The sequence below is a fragment of the Pan paniscus genome, chromosome 23, assembly GCF_029289425.2.
Source record: "Pan paniscus chromosome 23, NHGRI_mPanPan1-v2.0_pri, whole genome shotgun sequence".
Lineage (NCBI taxonomy): Eukaryota > Metazoa > Chordata > Mammalia > Primates > Hominidae > Pan > Pan paniscus.
Window position 1 is genome coordinate 29,466,657 of NC_085927.1, and position 15,670 is coordinate 29,482,326.

The 15,670-nt window shown below is 55.4% G+C and overlaps 2 protein-coding genes across 3 annotated transcripts in view; both read right to left on the reverse strand.

Annotated features, from left to right (window-relative positions):
- The window catches only part of GNB1L (G protein subunit beta 1 like), a 74,912-nt gene extending 59,733 nt beyond the window's left edge, over positions 1–15,179 (reverse strand). Inside the window, exons 1-2 of one of the 2 annotated variants that reach the window (XM_003814052.5) lie at positions 15,138–15,172; positions 14,761–14,857 (exon numbers count right to left, since the gene is read on the reverse strand). The gene's annotated coding sequence lies outside the window, so the exon portion shown is untranslated. Of the gene's footprint in view, positions 1–14,760; positions 14,858–15,137 lie in introns of both variants that reach the window. The other variant, XM_034948969.3, reaches the window with a different exon arrangement.
- RTL10 (retrotransposon Gag like 10) lies at positions 6,440–14,857 on the reverse strand. The gene is made up of 2 exons (XM_008966660.6): positions 14,761–14,857; positions 6,440–12,805 (listed from the first exon to the last, which is right to left on the reverse strand). The coding sequence occupies exon 2, from the start codon at positions 12,578–12,580 to the stop codon at positions 11,486–11,488; it is 1,095 nt and encodes a 364-aa protein (XP_008964908.2). The 5' UTR covers positions 12,581–12,805; positions 14,761–14,857; the 3' UTR covers positions 6,440–11,485.
- Positions 15,180–15,670: the final 491 nt, after the last annotated feature.

Genomic DNA, 15,670 nt, shown 5'->3' on the forward strand with positions numbered 1-15,670 from the left:
AAACCCTGTCTCTACTAAAAATACAAAAATTAGCCCAGGCGTGGTGGCAGGTGCCTGTAATCCCACCTGCTCAGGAGGCTGAGACAGGAGAATCACCTGAACCCAGGAGGTGGAGGTTGCAGTGAGCCAAGATCGTACCACTGCACTCCAGCCTGGGCAACAGAGACTCCGTCTCAATAATAATAATAATAACAATAATAATAATAAGCCAGGTGTGTTGGCGCATGTCTGTAGTCCCAGCTACTCAAGAGGTTGAAGTGGTAGGATCACTTGAGCCCGTGGAGTTTGAGACTGCAGTGAGCTATGCTCACACCACTGCACTTCAGCCTAGGCAACACAGCAAGATCTTGCCTCAAAAAAAAAAAAAAGTATACTATGATAAAAGTTATGTGAATGTGGTCTCTCTCTTACAATATCCTGTTGTATTGTACTCACCTATTTTCAGACCGCAATTGACCATGGGTATCTGAAACCTCAGCAAAAGTGTAGATGAGAGGGGAGCTAGTGTCGTAATAAAATGCCCATGAGTCCACACTGAGGTAAAGAAATGACTAAATAAACAAATCTCCCAAACAGAAGAATTCCACTTTATGCAGACACTCTACCATCAAGGAGGAGTAGATAACTCCCAACCGTTTAAATATGGGTTATGCAGTGACTCCCTTCCTAAGAGGAGAGTACGGAAAGGAGAGAGAAACAGCCACTTTACAGCAGAAACACCTGACAGATACCGCCTCCGCCAGGTGATGACGCTCAGCATCAGCAGGGCTAGGTCATGCTGACCACACGTGCCACTGACATGATAGAAAATCCAGGAATGGGCCAGGTGCGTGGCTCACACCTGTAATCCCAGCACTTTGGGAGGTCGAGGTGGGTGGATCACTTGAGGTCAGGAGTTCGAGGCCAGCCTGGCCAACATGGTGAAATGCCGACTCTACTAAAAATACAAAAATTAGCCAGGCATGGTGGCACATGCCTGTAATCCCAGCTACTGGGGAGGCTGAGGCAGGAGAATCACTTGAACCCGACAGGCAGAGATTGCAGTGAGCCGAGATCGTGCCATTGCACTCCAGCCTAGGCGAAGAAGCGAAACTCCATCTCAAAAAAAAAAAAAAGAAATAAATAAAAAGAAAATCCATCCAGGAATGGCATTCAACCTTTGTGCTTTTCTTCCCAAAACCCTTAAGCTCAGTCTAATCGTGAGAAGAACACAACAAATCCCGGTGGAGGAACATTTTACAAGAGCCTGACCAGTGCTCCTCAAAACTTAAGGTTATCAACAACAAGAAAAGTCTAAGAAGTTGTTCTGGCCAGAGGAGCCTGGGGAGACAGGAGAGCAAACGCAGTGTTGGGTTCTGGATGGGATTCTGCAACAGAAAAGGACATTAGGGCAAATTCAGGAACCCTGGGTGAAGCCTGGACTTCGGTCACTAACAATGCATCAATCCTGGTCCATTAGTCATGCGCAGAGCAAGATGCTGACAGGAAAAAGGGCTCAGAAATGCGTCCGTGCACAAGGTTCACACTCAACCACTGCTCTTGGCCACAGTCTCACAGGTTATGTTTCAAATAAAATATATTGTACAAGATTCTTGTGCTATTTTTTCTTGTGTTACAGTTAATGGTATTTAATTTACACTAATGTATTATGAAACCTCAATTCCTGTTTCTGGCTTTGGAGTCAATTTCTATCTCTACTCAAGGTGACTTAAACAGACTTAATGAGCCTAGGCAACATAGCAAGACCCCCATCTCTACAAACAAATAATTTTTAAAAATCGGCCAGTTATGGTGGTGCCCGCCAAGATAGTCCCAGCTATCTTGGTGGCTGAAGCAGGAGGAGAGGATCACTTGAGCCCAGGAGGTTAAGGCTGCAGTGAGCTATGATCACACTACTGCACTCCAGCCTAGGCTAAAGAGACCTGCCTCTAAAATAAACAAACAAAACAGACTTAATGTCAACTTTTACACGCTTTTCCCATTCCAAATAATTTACTATCTTATTTTTGCCCTAATATAAATTCATCAACAGTGCCCCCTGGTACAAGCTAGTAGTCATTCGGTTAAGCAAATGAGCTGATGACTTTTATGACCATCGTTACTTCCAGAAGGTGTCCCCAGCCAGCTGGGGACAGAAAGAGCACTGACCTAACCACTGTTGCGCTTCACCAGCCCAGCCCACCTAATTTCTCTATGAAGTAGCACAGCCGTTCTAGCAGGAAGATGTTGAATTGGCTGGTCCTCCAGGCCAGCAAGAACATGAAGCCAAGGCCATGAGGCCTGAGGCAGGCACACAGGTGGCTGGTGAATGGGCTCCCTCCCACCTCCTGCTCATCGGGCACCTCCCAGGCTACACCTGGAACCAGAAAGGCACTTCCTGGACAGGCCTGTCCTGAGCAGAGACCTCAGTGTCATCCCCTGCCTTCCTGGTGAGGAAGACAGCAGTAAGGCCCAGAATCTCAGAACTGTCCGCTGCATTGCAGCCTCAGCCAGCAACCCTGATCTCCCAAAAAGCCTCACACACACCACTCCAAGAAGCTGCATCAGACACAGAGCCCTGGGCTATCCCGGTCAGTTCACTGGCACACATCTCAGTGCTGCTGCTTCAAACCAGGAAACTGAGGTCTAGACACACCGTTCCCCATCTCTGAAATGCAGGGAGATCAGCGGGGAGTCAGTGGGGGCAGTCAGAGACTGGCCCCCAACAACCCTTCTCAGTCACTGATGTCTGCCCACCAAGGCCTCGGGGGCCAGGATTGCTTCCATGGCCTTGGCTCTCGGCCCAGGACGGGGGTGGGAGCAGCCTGGTGAGTAATGCCCAGGCCCCCAAGAGGTGGTCCTGCCATAAATAATGCCAAGGACACATCCCCCTTCAAGGGAGGCCAGACCTGCCAGGGAGGGCTGCAGAAAAGCTGCACTCTAGCTGCAAACAGGAAGGGATGAGCCTGCTCAGATGGTGAGGTCCCTATCCTGTTACCTGCCACTCACGGCCACAAAGGACCAGAAACTCTCCCTGGGCAAGGAAAACATGCTGCACCTCCCTGTTTGGACCCACGGCTACCAGGGCCAGCTACTGGAGATACCAGGACTCTGCTAGTGTCACCTGGCCTGGGAAGGACCTAAGCAGCTCAAGCTGGCCACACACCAGCCACAGCCCTGGCCATGGCCCCCACCTGCCCACTCCCACTGCAGCCAGCTCCCTGTCCTGAGCACGGGAAACAGGTCTACCAGCACTAACTCAAACTTCACAAAGAAACCATTTCTGGAATGGGGCTCCGTTTGGCGATTCGGAGTCAAAGGCGCACTTCATAGCTCCTTTCCAAATCCCGTGCATTGTCAGGCCCTGTTCCCCTTTGAAGCCTCGCTGAGTGATTGAAGCGTCTACTTTCTGAGGGGCAGATAGCACTGGGCTGGTAATCTGACTCTAAGCCACGGGATAAAGGTAGTTTGTTTCCTCTCAGCCCGTCTGTCAACACCTCCTCAGTAATTAGCCCTAATTATTACAGAGGGCCAGCCTCCCATTCGGTTATTAAATCAGAAATAGTATCACGGCTGGGCATCTGTCAACGCCCCGACTGGCGACCTTCGATTCATTGAATCCTCTGTCAGTATCCGCCTTTGGAAGCGCCCAGGCGGGCAGGGAGGCAGCGGCTTCAAAGATGCAGATCCCAGGAAGAATTCCGGGGAGGCAGGGAGGCAGGGAGGGCCGGTGCCCAGCAGCCCGATGGCGAGGGGGAGCCAGGCACCGCCCCCCGGGCAGCAAGTGCACAGCCCAACCCCAGCCATTTCCCACCTCCCAGGGCTGACCGATGTCAGTCTCTCTGTGGCGGGGAATAAGGTATGCCCCCCAAGAACTCCTTCCCTTGGAGAAGAAAGCACCTCCAGGCCTGCATCAGGCATATCCCTCTCAGGGAGTGGCCCTGACTGACAGCTTGGCCTGAGGCCCACAAAGCCCTGAACCAGCTCAGTGCAGGGAGGGGAACCCGAGCCCCGGCTGCCCAGAGCACTGGTAAGCTGGCAAATCTGCAAAGCAGAACTCAGATTCCAGCCATAGACACGATTTCCATAGTGGAGATGAGAGTGCTACAGTCCTGTAGGCCCTGACGAAGGACAGCCACCCATCTCCCTTCTGGGTCTGAGTCTCTTCTCCATCCTAGAGAAATGGTCATTTGCTCTGCCACAGGGGCCTTCTGCTCTGGCAAAGCACCTCCACCCTGCTCCCCTAGGGGAGAGCTGCCCCCCAGCAAGATTCACTGCCTCAGGCCAGGGGCCGGCACTGACTTCACCTCACTTGGGGCAGTGGCCCAGGTGCCCCAGGGCTGGCCACCAGCACTTCTCCAGAGACTGAGACCCAGAGTGCCCCACCCAGGACTCCTGGCCTGCAGTGAGCCAGGTGGGGCCCAGCACGGTGCCTACATGCTGAACCCCACCAGGTCTGTGCCTCCCCCTTCCAGATAGGCCCTGCTGCGTGTGAGGGAGGGTCCCAGAGATCACTCACTTGTGCTGGGGACACGCCCAAATGGCACGATTCGTTCCCGAGCAGAGACAAGCAAGTTCCTCTAGACAGCCCACTGCAGCCTGTTCTCCCCCGAGGCACTGCCAGTCCCTGCTGGGTGCTCTGCGAGCACTTTGGGTCCTCGTGGCCACCAACCACCCACCACGCTGGCAGGGGGAGTGGGTCTCATGGAGACAAGGACATGGGTTAGTTTTCTTCCTTGGGGATGCCTGGAAGCCTCATGGCTGGGGCATGAGGAGTGACCTGCTGGCCAGCTCCACAGTCAGCAGGGGCGCCAGGCAGGCGCTGAGGCTGCAAGTCAGACTTCTCCTTTGCACTGGGATACGGGCTGCCTCAGCTGAGCCAAGAGGAAATGCCAGCGTGAGGAGCCACCAGGCTGCAGAGGCAGGCAGGATGGGCAGGCGGGGTCTCTCTGTGAGCAGGCATCTCACGCTGTGGCTGGGGATGTCTGTCGCCCCAGGAGCGGGTCCCAGGAGCCTGGCAAGATGGCAGGAAGGAAGCCTGACTTGGATATTGTTAGCCAGCCTGCCCCAGGCACTTACGGGCAGAGGCAGGAACCCAGCCAGCAGAGGGGACCGGCCTTTTTGCCCCGGGTGAACACACGGAAAAGCTCGCTGCTTTACAGGAAGCGTGACATTCCCATGCACTAGTTCAGCCTCTGCTCAGAGGCCTGGTTCACGTAGGCCAGCTGCCGATCCCATCAGAGAGAGACAACACTCACAGAGGGTGCAGGATGGGGACCAATCCCCTGGGGCTGGTGCCCCTGGCCTCGGGGATGGGGATGTGCCCTGGAAACTTGGTCGGAGCTGGAGGAGGGGTCCCTAAGCAAGCTGGGGCTGACACTTTCTGACAGGGACTTGCCTGTGTGGCTCCTCCTGTGGCGGAGGCCACCTTGGGTGGAAAGGGGAGGTCCCCTATCACACACAGGTGGTGGTGTGGCCAGGTGTATGTCTCAACTCCCAACCACCCAGCTTCATGCAGTCAGCTGTGCACATGCTTACACATGCATGCCAGCAATGTGCTTGCCCACATCCACAGACATGCAAATGAGGACAGAGGCCAGCCTCCCACTTGCTCTGCCCTGTGGGTGCTGCAGGTGGACCCCTCACTGAGGGGCCCCCCTATGCACAGCCTGTGAATCAAGAGCCCTGGCTCCACAACCCACAAACACTCCCCAGTCCCCTGCAGTGCTCAGACACAGAGGTGAGGTAGGCAGCGTAGGCACAGCAGGGGGCAGGGGAGTCAGATGTCCTGTGCACCCAGCTGGCAGCCCCACCAATAGGGACACAGAAGAATGTGGCAAGTGCATGAGCACCCATCATCCACAGGCCCCAGCCCTGTGCTGGGGGTGGTTCCTGAGGCCAGGAGGAAAGGAGCCGGCCAATGAGAACACCCCACAGGCCTGGGCTCTTCCTTGGCCAGCCCCTACCCACCGTGTCCCTGTAATAGAGATGATGTAGCCCAAAGAAAAACTAAGGGAGCAATGGGCCCTGCCATCCTGGAGAGCAGGCTTGGCCAGGCTGTCCAGCAACAAGGCACCACCGAGGCCTGCACCAGGAGAGTGTGAACACTGCTGGGGCTGGGCAAGGGCCATGACACCATCCTCGCTGCCTCTGCATTTGTGATCCAATGTGTTTTAAAACTTGCCAAGACAACTTGAAGAATGGGGACATGGAGGGTTTCCCTATGACATAATCAAGACTTAAAAGCTAGAATAACTAGTAAGGGACAGATCAGACCAGAGAGCAGGCGGGTAGGCCAGGCACGGCTCATGGGTGGCTGCAGCCAGGCTGTGAGTTGCTGCAGCCAGCAGCTGATGCTGAGGCAGGCTGGTGCCCTATGGAAAAAGGTGAAATGGGATCCCCTGTTGGTCAGGACATAATAGGTTATGCTGTGGAAAACACAAGCCCCAAACTCAGTGGCTTCACACATCAAAAATTTATTTCTTGCTCATATTACATGTGCATCGCGGTCGGCAGAGGGGCTCTGCTCATCACAGGCTATCAAGGATGACAGCAGACCCCTCCCTTCTGCCACAGTTACACTTACAGGTGGACTCAAGGTTGAATGTCAAAGGCAGAAAGTTACAACCTGGGAATACAGGATAATGCCTTTGTACCCCCAGGTAGGGAAAGATTTCTTAAGTGAGAAACAGCATCCCATACAGCACAACTGGGCACTGCCTACTCAACATCCAAGGCTTGGCCATCCCTACTCCTCAGTATGGGCCCCAGAACCCAGGGCCTGGGGGACTCTGCACACAGGCATGTGGAGACCACGGAAGCCTGCCCAAGATAGCGCTGCCAGGAACAGCAAAGACAAAACCAGAGAAGCCTATCACGGGCACCGCTGTGGGCAGAACTATGTCCCTTCAATATTTTTATGTTCAAGTCCTAACCCCTAGTACTTACATTTGAAGACAGGGTCTTTAAAGAGGTAATTCAGGGTTAAATGAGGTCATGAGGGTGGGCCCTGATCCAATAGACTAGTGAGCTTATGAGAGATTAGGACACTGACACAGACAGGGACACGGCAAGAAGATGGCTATCTGCAGGCCAAGGAGCGAGGCCTCAGGAGAAACCAACCCTGCCCACACCTTGATCTCAGGCTTCTAGCTCCAGAATCATGAGGAAATGTCTGTTGTTTAAGTCCCCTAGCCTGCGGTCCTTTGTCAGGCAGCCCCAGCAGACAAACAGGTATGTTGCCCTGGGATGGATGCAGGCCCCTCCCATCCTCCCATCCTCAGCAGCACCAACCAGCCCCACGCTGGGTGGCTGCTCGTACTTCTCCACACTGAGCACCCCAGCCCACAGGATGATCAGCTGCTGCCGTCCTATGGAACTCAGGTGTGGCTCTGTGGCTTCCTTTGGCCACGGAAATGGAAGTGGGGTGACACACATTACTTGTGGCCTGCTGTGGCCTTTCCCCTGCCTCAGTGAGCATGGAGAAATATGTCCAGGTAGGCTGTCGTCAGCACAGGTCTGACAGGCCCCAGCCACGGTGGCCCACAGGTGCAAGCAAGAAATAAGCAGTGCCAACTGTAGCCGCTGCGCTGTTGGAGATCTTTGTTACTGCAGCACAATCTGGCTCATGCTGACTGATCCTGCAGGGTAACAGCTTTATTTGCCTTGCTCCTTTATTGCTGGATCTTTGGGCTTTTCCAGTTCTGCTGTTCAAAAAACAGTGACACCCATGAGGTGGGTGTTAGATGGCCCAGACCCCAGCCAAGGCACTGCATGGGCATCATTCTCATTCAACCCTTCTAACCACCCCATGAGGAAAAACTGTGGTCACAGCTCTAAAAGGTCAGGTAAGGACCCTCAGCTCATGCGGGGAGGGGAGGAGGCAAGGCCAACCTCCAGTCCCTGCTCTAAACCCCCATGTAGTGGCACCGAACCATGACCACCCCTGGCAAGAGCCTTCATGCACCTAGCAAGTAGTCACAGCATGCATGTGCCTAGAATTGTTATGTGGTCAAATTATATTATTGTGTATTCCCACCAATAGTATGAGAAGGTCCACTTCTCCATACCTCCACAACTCTGGGCATCTAAAACTTTTAAAATCCTGGAATCATAGGCAAAAAAAAAAAAAAAAAAAATTCACCCATATTTTCCTCTAGTACTTTCATAATTTTAACATTGAAATCTTTAATCTGGAATATGTACTGGTATAAAGAGTGAGGCACATACACGGCTTTACTATTTTCCAGAGGGCCAACTGCTTTTACTGAATAATCCATTTTACCCTCGTTAATTGGAAACACCTCTAGCATGTACTAAATTTCCATATTTATTTGGCCCTGTTTCAAAGTCCTCTATTCTCTGCTCATCTGTCCACATCTAAGTGCTTTAACTATTGTGGCTTTAAAAAATATTCCAATATCCCATAGGACCTTATCCTTAGTACTTCCTATTTTAAAGTTTTCCTTGCAGACAGGTACTTTAAATACCATCTCACAGCACCCATCATGTCCTATCTTCAGGAAGTAAAATCTCTGGGTATTTCCAAGGGAAGTGAAGGACTGACACCATGATTAGAAAGCAGAGCCAGCACCATGGCCCGTCCCTGAGCATGTCCAGCAAACCCTGCCAGGCTCTGCAGCTCCTGAGCACCCCGCCTTCGGGTCTGCCAGTGTGTGGGGGCCAGAAGAGAAAAACAACCCAGGGAGAATGCCTCCTCTCCTGGCCCTTGGTATGCCTCCTTCCCCCAGCAGGAAAGCAGCTTGGTCATCGTCTGTCTGAAAGCAGGTGCTGCAGCAGCTGGCAACAAAGCCACTCTGAAAGGAGCTGTGTGCACTGCCTGTCTGGAAGGCCATGCCAGAGTCCATCGTTGCCTCCACCCTACCTGTGCAGGAAACCTGGACATCACCACTTCGAGGCCCTACCTTCCTTTCTGGGCAGAGCCCAACCACAATAAACAGGACCCGTTTTAATTAAAAACCAGGTCACCTGGACTCTCCCATGGACTCTCAAGCCTGCCTAGGTGGATGCTGCATGACTGGCCCTCAGACACACGGCAGACCATAACTCACACACTCCCAGGAGCTGCCTGGGTCCCAAGGGCACAAAAGCCCCAAAGCCCCAATAGGACAGGGTTCAAAAGCGAAGGCAGCAATCCCAGGCTGGAGTATCCACTTCAGGTCCACTAAAGGGAGATGGGGAAGGTGGCCTGTCCAGAAGCCTGTGGGACAGGGTAAGGGTCAGCTGGGTGACTAGGCTGTCCATCCTAGAGAGCAACTCTGGGTTCTACTGCCAGACCCACAGGTGAGCCAGGCCACAGTGCACTGGAGGCAGGCATCAGGGAGCAGTCTGACCCAACCCACAAAAGGGGGGCTGGGGCCTGAGCCATCGGACGGAGGGCAGCTGTGTGACCTGGCACAGAAGCATGGGGCTGGGCCAGGACATCCAGGGACTTCTCACGTCTGACCAGAATCAATACTGAACATGGGTTTCTTCTGCCAGCTCACTTGCTTTGCTACCAGGGCTATACCTGCTTTCTAAAAATAGCTTCCCACCTATTTCCAAGGTTTCCAGTTGTTTTACCTACAAGGTATCTGTGCCCTGAAATAACTCACACATAAAACCATCTGAACCCAGAGCCTTTTTTAGTGATAGTTACCATAAAATAATCTCAACAATTTATATTTTTCTAAATAAGGTTTTTGGTTTTTTTTTTTTTTTTTTTTGAGATGGAGTTTCACTCTTGTTGCCCAGGCCGGAGTGCAATGGCGTGATCTTGGCTCACCGCACCCTCTGCCTCCTGGGTTCAAGTGATTCTCCTGCCTCAGCCTCCCAAGTAGCTGAGATTACAGGTATGCACCACCACACTTGGCTAATTTTGTATTTTTAGTAGAGACGGGTTTCTCCATGCTGGTCAGGCTGGTCTTGAACTCCTGACCTCAGGTGATCCACCCACCTTGGCCTCCCAGAGTGCTGGGATTACAGGTGTGAGACACTGCTCCCGGCCAGTTTCTGAATAAGTTTAATCAGATGCTTGCTAATTAGTTTTTCCTAAAATAGTTGGCTGTATTTCCAATTCACATTTCTGCTTTTTCTTCCTACTTTCCAGGAAGGTGTTGTTTTGTTGTTTTCACAATTGTAAACCTGAAAGGGACTTGAACTTCTTGTCCAAGCACCAGAGTGGGCACACACTGCACACACTGGGCGGCTGTACCTGCCTATCCTGTGGTAAACTTGGCTCCAGGAGCTTCCAAGCTCAGCTTCCACTAGAAAACCCCTCCTTGTGTGGAACAGGTCTTTCTTCATTCCAATCCTCTGGGCCTGGGGCCTCACAGCTCTGGACTGCTGCCTGGTCCTCACTTCACCTACAGCTCTCGGAAGTCAGTTCTCCACCTGCAGAGCCACCCACCCCCTACTCAGCCCCACCCAGCTTCTTTGATCAGACCCTTGGACCCTCAAAGCCCCTGCCAGAAACCACAGCTGCAATGCTGACCTGGAATGCTCATGGCCAGGCCTCTGCTCCTGACAGAATGGGAAACAAAGACTTGCTGGTAGGCAGCCACTGCACCACCTCAGCCAGTAATCCAACACGTGTTTAATGAGCACCAATTGTGTACCAGGCCACAGAGCTGACTAAGACAGAGCCCCTGTGCTGAGGGTCACAGTCTGCCAGGAGGGAGATCTAAGTCATTTACACACTAGGGCTTAAGTGCTGAATCCGCAATGCATGCCAGTGCGGAGTGAGCAGGGGATGGCAGCACAGCAGCAGGGAAGAGGAGCCAGCTTCAGAACACCAGGCACGATTAGAGCTACAGCGTTAACACACAAAGGGCGAATGCCTGCAGCTGAGCCTGGCAAGGGGCTTGCATCCCACCTTCCTGCATCCAAACCTCCCAGCTGCCCAGAACTGCTGGTAAACCCACAGGAAACATCATTCTTTGCCAAGATGCTATCCCACTCATCCCCCAGAATCAAAGTGGCCACTTCCTCCAGGCAGCCTTCCTCACATCCCAGCTGGGACAGAAGTCACAGGGAGCAGAGAGGGTGGGGCTAGGGGGACAGACACAGAAACCCCATACAGGAACGAGGTCCCAACCGGGCAGACGTGGCAGACCCAGTTCAGTCCCAGCCAGTGTGGAAGACACCAAGGGGGGTATTTTATGGGGGTGGAGGTGACAAAGATGATGCAAGTATCTGCTGAGAGTTGATCTACAAAACGACCCCCTCGTGGGAGCAGGCCTGGGTGAGACGGCACTCCCAGAAGACGGGCAGGGATGCAGCAGAGAGCCAGCAGCAGGGAAAGGGCACAGGGCGGAGGTCAAGCTCTGCTGGAGTTGGGGGAGCTGGTTCCGCTCAGCGCAGAGTCCGAAACAAGCGCATCTTGCCCAGCTATGGGGTCTGAAGTCATCTGGGGACACCACTCTGCTCTGACTGGGGATTATGGGGCACTCAAGCCACACAGGCCACTTCATCATGAGGGGCAGCATTGTTCCCACCTGGGCTGTGTTCAGAACCCAGGAGAAAGTGGTGGCTCTCCTGGGGTCTCCGGGGCCTCCACCACCTCCTGTGGGGTACCTAAGGATACCTCCTGGTCTCCCTCTTTCTCCAAAACCTCCTCCTCTGTTTTCTGGGGTTTTGGGCCTCCTGGATGAGCTGGGTCTGGTCTCTGGGCAGGAGGATTAGCTGACTCCGACAGTCTAGGGACAGGTGTGGGGGCTGCCTCCTCTGGCTGGGAAGAGGCTGGTTCCACAGGACCAGGCTTGGAGCTACATGCAGAACTGGGCAGGACTGGGGGCTCCTTGGGCCCAGGGGTGCTCTCCTTGGTCAGCTGCTGCTCGAGCAGAGCACTTCTGGATACAGAGTTGGACCCAGACGCAGCAGGGGTGGCCATGGCGGCTGGTAAAGACCTGGGGGCAGTACCCATGTTGAGTGCCAGGCCCTCTAAGAACCTAGCTAAGTATTGCCTCACCACAGGCAGCTGAGGGGCCACTGGCAGCTGGCTGGAGGCCAGGGGCAGGGGACAGGTAACCACGGCATGGTACTCAGCAAAACTGTTCGGGTCTTGAACAACTTCCTTGAGATCCTGGCAGAAGAGCTCGTAATCGTCAGGCAGGGGCAGGTCCCCATCAAGGTAGGGGGCTGCCCAGGCCTGGGCTCGGCCTGTTAGGCGCCTGAGGATCTCACAGACACGGCTGATGTTGTCCTGATAGTGCTCAAAGTGGAAGGACATGTAATCGCCCAGCTGGGCCAAGAAGCGGTCCAGTAGCCACGGGGAGCCATCAAAGGTGCCTGGGTCTGAGCCTGGCACCCAGCAGAAGTCCACCCTGTGGGGTCGGGAGCTGGGCATGTGCCCAGCTAGGGGACCCCTTTCTGCAGGTTTACCGCCACAAGTGCCACTAGGTGTGCTCTTCTGCTCCATGGTCGTTCGCACACACACGGTGTCCCCACAGCAGGGCCGCTCAATCCAGGGATCCACAAGGGGGGTGTATGCCACCCCAGGAGACGCCTGGTCCATCTGCTGCCATGGATGTGCGTTGGCATAATTGGTGGCTGCCCAGATGGGAATGCGAGGGCCCTGCTGACGGCACCGGCCACGAGGCATGCTGGGAGCAGAGGGGAGAAGAGAGGAGAGCCAGCACTGGTGGGTGGTGGGGGTGTGGACAGACGTGGCTTGCACGACACAACAGGACAGGGATGGCTGAACAGGGCGTGGCAGACCCGCACTGGTCCAGGCAAGTGCTGAGGATCAGGGAGCTGACAGCTGCAGCCTCAGGAGAGCTGAGAAGAGCTGAGAGACTATCAGTCGCAGGCCATCATCCGAGGCAATCTGTCCAAAGACAAGGTGGGGAAGAGCAGGAACTAGGCCTAACCATCACCCACTGGACTGGTGGGAAGAAGCTACAAGCGGGCAACCCTCTGGTACCCAACTAGGAGCTTTGAGTGGAAGGAGGGGCCCAGGGAGCTGGCCTGGGAGGTCTGAGGTGGGCAAATGCTGCCTATGACATTGCAAGGGCAAGGCAGAATGACAGATGCTGTCAATTTCAGAAGAAAAGGGGCCAGATCAGAACTGTCAGGAAATTTCAGGATAGCAATAGTAGCAACCTTTCACTGAGTGCCCCATTTGTGCCACCTCCCCCACAGGAGGTTGGTACTAGCATTGTCTTTGAGGCACACAGTGGTGAAGTAACTTGTCTGTAGCCACACACCAACCCATAAGTGGTGGAAGCAGCAGAAACTGGCTGGAGAGACCAGAGGCTTAACTACTATACAGCACGCGATTATAAACTACATTTGTCTGCTGAGTAGGCTCTAGCCGCCCCAAAAACTCTGAACAACGCACAGACCGCGTCGTCATTAGGTTCTTTTACATCCCAGCACCAGGCACACAGCAGGTCCTACCTGCTTCCCCGACAGAGCAGTGAGCCTGCTATTATCTGCTCCCTCCTGACCCCACATGCTTTCCAAATTCACCTCTCACAACTGAGTGCCACCTGCAGGCAATGCCACCCCCACCCACAAACACCACCTTTCCACAGTCCCCATCCCAGCCACAGCAGAGCATCCCAGCCCCCCCCCATTGTAAAATCCTGGAACCCCACTTGCTGTGTCTGCTCCCGCCACTCCAGTCACTTGTGCCCAGGGTCTGGGGAGTCCCAGTCTGATGGCTGGACCTGCCCCTCCTTCTCCACGCAGCAGTCACCTAGGAGGCTCCAGAGCCAGCAGCCAGTTCTATTCCAGTGCAAGGAGCCCTCCTGTAGGGCTCTTACACTCTGCAGCCTAACTCTATCTAGCCCCCTCCCCAGTCTCTCTGCAAACGGAGGCCCACTCACGACCTCCAGGAAACTCTCTGCTTCACCCCACACACAAACGCCACCGGCTCACTGGGAGCACAAGGCCTGCACACACCTTCATCCCACATCTCCTATCTGCTGGCCATCCCCCCTCAGGGTGAGTTCCTCCAGGTACCTCCCAGGGTGGCCTGCAGCACTAGAACCTGCCAGGGCCACTGGCCCTACCTCCACCACCCAAACACTCTGGAATCCCTCAGGTCTGACCCCCCTCTGGGGGGGGGGTCTTCACCTGAAAGCCCAGCCCATGACCCTGGCTTCCCACCTTACTGCAGGAATATACTAAGGCCTGGACGTGAGTCGAGTCCAGTCCAGTCCCTCACTGAGCTCTAAAAAAGCAGTGACCCCGATCCAGGGCCCAGCTCCCACCATCAGCTAAGGTTAGGTATCCAGGTTGCCCACAATGACCACACCCCATGCCCAGGAGCCACAGTGTGCTACCCAGATCTCTGCCTTCCCTTCTTCCCAGTCCCCCACCCTGCCCACTCACCTGCGCACCTGTGTCTGCAGTCTGGGAGAAGGCTTCCCTGCACCAGCCAGCCAGGCCTGCTTTGGGCCTGAGCCTTCCTAACCCTGGGCCGCACTCACCATTTTGAGAACCTTAGCCCTCCCACGCCTATCAGTCTGTTGGTCCCCCTACTCTTCTCCCCACACTGCCTGGCATAGAAGACTTTCGGCCCTTCTAGACTGGACAGCACTATCCTAAAGGGGCAGGTACCACGGCGCATGTGTGTTTGCCCCCACAAGGCCAAAGGCAACACCTGGAACGCTGGAGCCATTCTCTGCTCTGGGGAGACCCAGGGGCCCCAAGAACAAAACCTGCCCAAAGCCTTAAAGCAAGCTGAGTGCAGACGACTGCACCGCCCGCCCCCCAGCAACCGCCATGCAGGAAATACGAGCTCACAAGGCCCACGGCAACAAGAAGCCCACCCACCTGAGGCTACGCGAATCGCCCGCGAAGAGGGTCCTGGGATCCGTAGCCAGAGACCGTGGGACGGGCCTCCCTCTGAGGGCGAGAGTCCAGGCGCCACCTAGAAAGTGGAGAACGAGATCGGCCGCCGTGAGGCCAGGCAAGGAGCGGGCGCGGCCTCCCGAGACTGCGAGAACGGCCCAAATGTCTCCAGGTGCCCCCACAAACCCCCGGCGCGGACCGAGAAACTGAGGCCCGCAGACCGAAGGCACTGCGACCCAGGCTGGGGCTCCGAGTGTCCCTCTGCGGATCAGAAGTCGGGAAAAGACGCAGGGGCGCAGCTCCAGGCCCGCGAGCACGGAGTTCAAGCCGGCCGCCCGGGCTCCCGCCTCCACACTGACCCTCTTGCCGGAGTCGGCAACGCCTGCTCCGAGGAGCGCCGCGCAGCGTCCAGAGACCGATTACATCGCGCAGCCACGCCCCCAGCGTGCGCGCGGCCGCCGTGTACGACCCCGCGCATGCTCCCGGCACGCTCCACGCGCTCCTCCCATCCAGGCCGCGCCTGCGCTGTATGCCGTGTGGCCGCTGCCTCGCAGGCTCTCCCGGTCCCTGCTGGCGCGGCAGTGCCGCGCGGTGGGTGATGGGAGAGCGCGCCCATTCCCACGCCGCGCCAAGTGCCACGGGATCAGGTGGGGCCGCGTGTACAGGCGCGGGACGGTCGGGCCAAAGCTGCCCCTCATGATCCCCAGCGGACGGTGCCCGGCGGTCCCTCAGATCCGGGAAATCTGCACCCGGGTGTGGCGTAGACCGAGGGGCCGATGCTGCTTCAGCCCGCCGTTACTGCCCTGGCGTCAGCCAGACACTGGGGTGCTGCTGGGCGTCGAGAGGGCTGCTGCGGGGCCGGGCTAAGCCTGGGGGGCTGCAGGTGTCGGGG

Excerpts from the sequence above, each read along its gene's own strand:
- RTL10 (XM_008966660.6), bottom strand. The coding sequence starts at position 12,580 with ATGCCTCGTGGCCGGTGCCGTCAGCAGGGCCCTCGCATTCCCATCTGG.